This window comes from Sprattus sprattus, assembly GCF_963457725.1.
Source record: "Sprattus sprattus genome assembly, chromosome: 9".
NCBI lineage: Eukaryota > Metazoa > Chordata > Actinopteri > Clupeiformes > Clupeidae > Sprattus > Sprattus sprattus.
The window spans coordinates 16445909-16453408 of record NC_137928.1 but is presented as its reverse complement, the minus strand read 5'-3'; the positions used below and the strand labels follow the sequence as shown (position 1 = coordinate 16453408).

The window sequence follows — 7500 nt, the reverse complement described above, 5'->3', positions numbered from 1 at the left end:
AAATGTGAGGAAACTCGTAGCAGGATTGTGCTACTGGATCACACAGTTAACACTCAATTTCAATTTGATTCAATTCAATTCTATTCTATTTATGATTGTGGCTCTTTAAATAGTGAAAGCTGTCTCTAGGAGCCTTACAGAACCCACGGTCTGAAACCTTCAAGGCAAGCAGACTGGTGACGTTGTCATACACTCACAAGATGTATCACATCTGGTTTGCAGTGGCAATCAAGTGGTGCATTAAATAACAGAGAAAACACTACAGAATGTAACACTACAGAATGTTACACTAAAGAATGTGTAACAGGGACGACATTCTGAGCTAGTTAGCCTAGCGGGGAAGGAGTAGAGTGTTCCTGCAGCTCAGCTAGCCAACTAGCATGGTGCTAACAACCGCAAGGTCATGGTCATCAAGGTACACTAGGGCACACAAACAAATTAAATATATACCTATAACATACTGTTGTATTGGTTGAAAGGGAAAACATAACTGACCATACTGGCTTTGTGACATTTGATGACATGATGGGCTGATTACGAGCAACACACACATTATAATAAAAAAATATAATAATATTATATAATATTTATAATGATAATAATATGACGTTAAGGGTGCTGTTTGTAAACGTAAGAGAGCGAGACAGCTTGCATGTTATGGCCAAAGCAGCACAAGAGAGAGACAGACAGCTTGTTGATCAAACACTAAAATCCAAGTGCCCTAAATGTTCCCCATCCCCACATGCTGTTGAGGCAAAGGGCATCAAAACACAGGATCAAATCTGTGTGTGTGTGTGTGTGTGTGTGTGTGTGTGTGTGTGTGTGTGTGCTTTAGTGCGCGCATGCGTGTGTGTATGTGTGTCTGTGTGTGTGTGTGTGTGTGAGAGAGAGAAAGTGTGTTTGTGTGCATCTACATGTATGTGTATTTGTGTGGATCTGCATGTGTGTGTGTGGGTGTGTGAGAGAGAGAGAGACAGAGAGGGGAGAGTGAGGATGTTCCTCGTCCCCACATGCTGCGAGGGCAAAGGGCATGAAAACACAGGTTTAAACCTTGATTGACCCCAATATCATTCTGAGCTTCTCATTTTTAGAAAAAAACATCTCTAAACACAACGTAATGACTATGTATTATCTTTGTTCTTTTTATTATTATGATGATGTGCATGACAACGCCTGGGTTCAGTTTAAAATTAATGAATAGGATCTACTAATATAACGACATCTCTATCTTTTCATTGTGTATTTTGAATCACTGGTATAGCAGTGTATTTATATCATACTAACGTAATCTGATTTTTAAAAATGTATTATTTCGTATTTTTCACAGCAAGAGTCTCGTCTTTCGAAGAGTGAACAACATCAACCCGGTTGGGAGGCGTAGGCTGCGTCTACCTAAGCTTCAGCTCTCCACTGTGTCCAATTATGTGCTAAAGCCTTGTAGCTCAACAGAGTCCTTTATTGCATTGGTGCTTTTGAGACATGATTGGGGAATTATGGGTAATTACGCTTTTTTTTTCATCCTGTTTGTTTCCATTCTGGTTTGCCAGTCATCAGCTCGGTGAGTCAGACAAGAACTGGCCTGACGACTTTGTAAACAAGATCTAGTCATGTTTAAAGATGAAAAAAAACCTCAACATTTTCAGAGACGGTGCTTGCCTTATTTCCAATAATAACACAAGTCTCTTGAAAACTGATTCTGGTGTGACCTTGATGACCTAATGGTAATGTAAAGAGTGAGCTGTAGTGAGTAAAAACTTTAACATGAAACATTCAGCACGCTTCTCATCTGTTCACATTCCTCAAATCTCCCTAGACCAGTAGGCCTAATCAGGATTAGAGTGTAAATAACTGCTGACACCGAACTCATGAAGCTTCAGACCCTCTGAAACAGCTTCTGGGAGGCTTTCACTACTGCACCTTTAGCTCCTCCTGCTCCTGACTATCAGCTAACGGCCACATCAGGGGCATCGGCTACGGGGCGCCAGAAAATTTGATGAATCAGAGGGTGGCCTCGCCACTTAAACACCCTGTTTGAGACGGCGGGGTAAGGCGAGGAGCATGAAGCTCAGCTCAAAGGTGGCTGCTACCCCGGGAAGGATGGGGGGGGGGGGGGGGGGGAGTGCTTGGGCACGCTCTGAGCCGGAGGGGGCAAAGTGGATGGCTACTTGAGTTCGGTAGGGAAACTCTATACAGGGCACAAGCTGATTGGTTAACCCAATTCCTAGAACTTATATGTGAACGGCTAACTAGCTATGCATCCCAGTGCCATACTTTTAGACCCGTATTTAGACTAGCGCCCCTGTCAAGCCGTGGATTACCTTAAGTCTCACCATCATTGTGGATATTTTTCTGTCTGTTTTGCCACCTGCCTAGATCTGCTTTTAGTATCAGGCTCTGCGGATATCCTCTGGTTCACTCCTGCACTCCTGCACCAGTGGCATATCCTCACTTACATGAATCATTACAGCAGCAACCGCGTTCGTAAAACACATGGAATATGCATAGATTTGTACATCTTATGAAGATTCAGGTTACTTTGATTAAACTCCACCTTCTTAGCCTTGTTTGAGGTGTGGCTTCAGGCCTGTTTTGCTGCAGTCTAGACCTGCCTTAAGTATGGGGTCGCCAATGCCTGCCTTCATGATTACATCTAGCAACAAGAACATCAACAGCATTTCACAGCTTATGCAGATCATTACAATATGAAAGGCATTGTTAAAACATGCTACTTGCAAATATTTTATATTTTATAGTAAATCTACTCATTGTCCTGGATGAACTATGGGCTCAGGTCTCTTTGGGCTGTGCTAGGGGGCCTGTCCTCTCTGCTTGAGTCTTTTAGAGGTTCTGCTCCCCACCGCCCTCCCTGCTTTCAGGGCTTTCCTCCTGAGCCCAGGGACAGGAGGTGGCGGCTGCCAAAGGATGTGACGCTGTTTTTATGATGCAACTTGAGAGGCCTCGGCGTGGGTCCTGAAGGTTCGTGCCTTCAGACAATAAATCATCCCCTTTCAGGATCGGACCTAGTAGTACGAGGCCAGGACCGCGCATAGGATATGCAGGAAGAGGAGGAGAGAGGGAAAAAAACATCCCTCCCTCCTTCTCTTAATTTCTCTTATTCTGCCTCTCTCTCTCTCTCTCTCTCTCTCTCTCTCTCTCTCTGAAACTTCTGTGAGAGAAAGTAAAAAAAAATACACTGTCTGTAATTTTTAGAGACCCAGCATGCAGCTTCTCCAAGTTGCTTGCCTCAGCGTTGCCAAATTTCCAGTGAGTGCTTACATCCCTGCATATCACATAAGGGATAAGAATAGCAGGTACCTTCCCTCTCCAATAAAAACAGCACACAGACGGGCCTTTAATCCACACCGGGCTTAATGGAGACACAACGAGATAAGGCCAACGACATAAGGCAACACTTGCTATCTCAAACCCAGTCAGCCACACCAGGTCTTGGGTGGGATGCCATGTCCACACTGACCACAGAGTGTTGGGAGGTTGAGGTCGTTTTCTTCACAGCTCTTCAGAGGGAGGGTAAGGGAATGGGGTCATTACAGGGATACTACTGTGGTGACCACTGTGCGTGGTGGTCTATGGTTCTACTTAATACCCACTCATGAGGGGGTTCTTTCAAGAATCCATTTGGAGCAGTTTTGCAGCCCTTAAAAGTGTAATTGAAATATGCAATACTGCGCAAGGATTAGCTGAGGCAACCATATTTACATTTATTTATTTAGCAGATTATGTTTTTTAAAGCTACAGTAGGTGTAGACTGCTGTGCTCTCTGGGAATAAGCACTTGCTCCTTACTAGCACCTTGCTACTTGTTAGCAGCTTGCTCCTTGTTAGCTCCTTGTTAGCTCCTTGATCTACCAGTTCAGCCACAGGTATATGGTGTGTAAGAATGTGTAAGGGAATGCACTCAGTCTACAGGGAAAAATGAGATAAGACAATCTCATCACCTCCACCTGCTTCTGAATGCCAAAGTGGTCTATTTATACTGTATCATCACACTGATGTAACAGAGTGATTTTTCCTAGAAGGTTAACTATGGTATTTGGTAGACTTCCAGACGGAGGTATTTTGAAAAAGGAGGAACTATAATTGCACACTTGGCTGAGAGCAGTCTGTAGTGGAGCGATGAGACACGGCCCTACCCAGAGGTCCAGATGGACATGCTTTTGCTTTTTCTCTGTGTTAGGGACGGTCCATTAAGGCCCAGAATGACAACCGGCCCCCTCGGGTGGCAGACTGAGTGGTGACAGGGAGGTGGTTTCTGAGAGTAAGGGCATTAAAGGTGAAGTTCACGATTCTAATCCAATACACTTTTTGTCAAATGTAGCGAATTGCTCCTCACCATCCTCTAGCAGTCCTTTCAGTGTGTGTGCGCTCAAAAACACTCTTGTCAATGTGAAAGAAATCATAGTGGTTCGGACTGAGCCTAAAAACAACTCAAGCAAATCAACAATCACCTCAGGAGTTCGGAAGGGAGGGTTGTGATTTGAAGGCTGTTGAGCTCAAATATGAACAACCTTTTACCAGATTCACGGGCTGCATCTTTAAGTGTTTTTGTGTGGGGGGGCTGGGTGGAATGCTATTGGGTAGGTTAATGAAAGGGGCTGGGGGCTTGGTTGAATGGCGACTGAGGTTAAGGGGGGGTGGGACGGTGAGAGGGATATGTAGTGTGACCTCACCTGTTTGACGCGGTCTGGGTTGACAGTGGTCTGCGGCTGCATTATGCTGACGGGCTCTGTCTTCTGGGCGCTCTGGGGCATCTCTCGCACCTTCTCGGCGATGAAGTTGTGGACGGAATTCAGAGCCTCCACCGTGCCTTGGATCAAGCACACCCGCTCTGTCGTTCCTGGAGGAGCAAAACACAAAACGAGAGAAAAGAGAAAAAAACAACGTCAGCTCAACGTTCGTACAAAATGTGGAAAATAACAGAGGCAACAGAGGTAGCAACAGGTTAGAGAAACGACAAGCCGCTCGTTCACACGTTTGCGTGCCACATGTTCTGGAGGACTCTTCAAGCTTTCTTCGTAAAAGTCGTTATTACACGCTAGTAACTCAGCCGGCTGCCCAGCTCCTTTTCTATATAAATCTCCAAATTACAGCACTCAGCTTAGCCGGACGCCAGCTCACTGTGCAGTCATGTTTGCCATCTCGTAAAAACAAAAGGCATCTATATAATTTTCCCCTTGCTTGCTTGCTTCACTCTTTGCGGATTTGAGTTTCGCTTATCACCCTGTTTTTCTATTGAGACTCAGACTCTATCTCTGTATCTCGGAGACACAGCATGTTTTCTCGTCTGTTTTTTTTTGTTATGATGGCTTGCAGGCCCGAGCAGTGATGTCATCGGGCCCAGCTTCGTCGAATCATGGGTCAACTGATATAAACTGACTACGACAGGAATCGGGGAAAAAAAACCATAACGTTTGCAAAAAAAGGGAAAAACACGATCAACACAAGACCTTGTAAGGGAACCACAAAAAGCCATACGCAGATGACATCTATTGATTTTATGGATCTGAATACCACATTACAGTTTGAAAAGTTAGAGACGACCCGGCTATACAACATCTGTTCATTGTCATGCCGCATAGCTGTGCAGTCGGGGGGGGGGGGGGGGGGGGGGTAAGCTGTCTCGAACAGCTGCACAAACACACACTTGAACCCCTCTTCTATTTCGGGGGGCCTGTCCGCTCCGGAGGGGCTTTTATTAGTGTTCCACAGACTCCATATTCAATTAATTCAAACATGACACCACCTATCACCCTAATCTCCTGAAGGCTACACCACGGGCTGAGGGTGGGGGAGGGGAAGGTGGCGTTTCGGAGCAAATCAAGAGGGAGAGGGTTTTGTGTCCAGATAGGGGATACTGCAGACTGGGGAAATGTGTCCAGCAGGGGGGTCAGAGTAAAGCCACCAGTATCCCAGCATGCTTTGCTGTTAATCCTCTCCTCATTATCATGTATTCCATGGTTAAGCGGAGGGGGTTTTAGGGGAGATGTATCTAAAGACGGGGGGGCTGGTTTCTTCTCTGTCGCGCACCGTGGACAGTCACTGTTATTAAAATAAAAATGTAGGAGATATGGAGGAAAGAGAGGGAGAGAAACAGAGAGAGAGAGAGAGAGAGAGAGAGAGAGAGAGAGAGGGAGAGAGAGTAAGAGAGAGGGGAACAAGACACAGCTAAATTAGGCTGACCTACTACAAAACACATGGGAGCAGTCACACACAGACACACAGTCACTCAGACTCACACCCACCCACACACCCACACACACACACACACACACACACACACACACACACACACACACACATACACACACACATGCTGGCACGCACACTCACACACTCTTGGCTCCCGTGAGGGTGGGACTCAAATCTCTCCTTATCATACTGCAGCAGTGTCGCTTTCCGGCTTCCTCTGAAACTCCATTGTTTCAGAGGTGAATGCTGCTGGGTTGATTCGCCCCCCCCCCCCCCCCCCCCCCCACACACACACACACACACACACATATATACACTACCTCAAGCTCTCCAATTCTATTAATACAGTGAAATTGAGGACTCTGAAGCAATTGGTGCATATTTTACATAAATAAATAAATAAATAGGCAAAAAGCTTTGCTTTGCTACCAACAGCTGGTATCCCAAGAGTAATTTGGGACAGACCAATCAGGAGGTAGATTACTGGAGCAGAGATCAGCATTGCCTTGGCCATGGCCCAGGGACAGAGGATGATGGGAAGAGGAATAGGGGGGGGGCAGTTGATGGAATAATACCCGCCAAAGCTAGCCGTTTAACCCTGGGTAACCTCTCAACGTTTTATACAATGATGACCTCCAGACAATAGCGTGCTCTTAATGTGGGAAGGAATCACTGTTACCGTCATCATAAACTTCATCATCATCATCATCACCATCATCATCAATAGGGTGAGAATCATTATGGATTCCACTTCACTATTCAACCCGAGTCTTTACTGTCTGTGTGTGTGTGTGCCTGTTTGTGCCTTTTAGCTGTATGTGCATGTGTGTGTGTGTGCATGTGCCTGTGTGTTCTTGTGTGTGCCTGTGTGTGCCTGTGTGTGCGTGTGTGTGTAAAACACTGAGGTGATTGTAGATCATGCTGTCCTTCCAATCCCAAAAGCAGAATCTCCCTCTGACACGTTTACCTCGGTTGGTTTAATTTCCTCTGCCTTACAATCTCCTTTAGCCTGGCTCACACAGGCCGATGCCTCACCAGTGCCAGGATAGTGCCAGGCCAAACCCAGCCAAGCAGATCCAACCAGTACCTCACCAAACTCAGCCATGAAGCAGCACAAATCAACCGTAGAGAAACAAGCGAAAAACAACAATATGCAACAATCTGATCGGAATTCCGTGTTGGTTAGTTTTCTTCATTTGAAGAACCTTTAAAACTAACTCCAAATAACCTCCCTCATCATGGAAATGGTCTTTCAAATAAGGACCAGCTGCTTCGAACACACGTATAATCTAAC

The 7500-nt window shown here is 45.6% G+C and overlaps 1 protein-coding gene across 2 annotated transcripts in view; it reads right to left on the bottom strand.

Annotated features, from left to right (window-relative positions):
* Positions 1–7500, bottom strand: part of nova2 (NOVA alternative splicing regulator 2) — a gene marked incomplete at its 3' end in the record, with an annotated part of 60078 nt that overhangs the window by 14748 nt on the left and 37830 nt on the right. For both annotated transcript variants that reach the window (XM_080845337.1, XM_080845338.1), the window contains exon 3: positions 4688–4854. In XM_080845337.1, coding sequence (XP_080701463.1) covers positions 4688–4854 — 167 coding nt within the window. The remainder of the gene's footprint in view (positions 1–4687; positions 4855–7500) is intronic.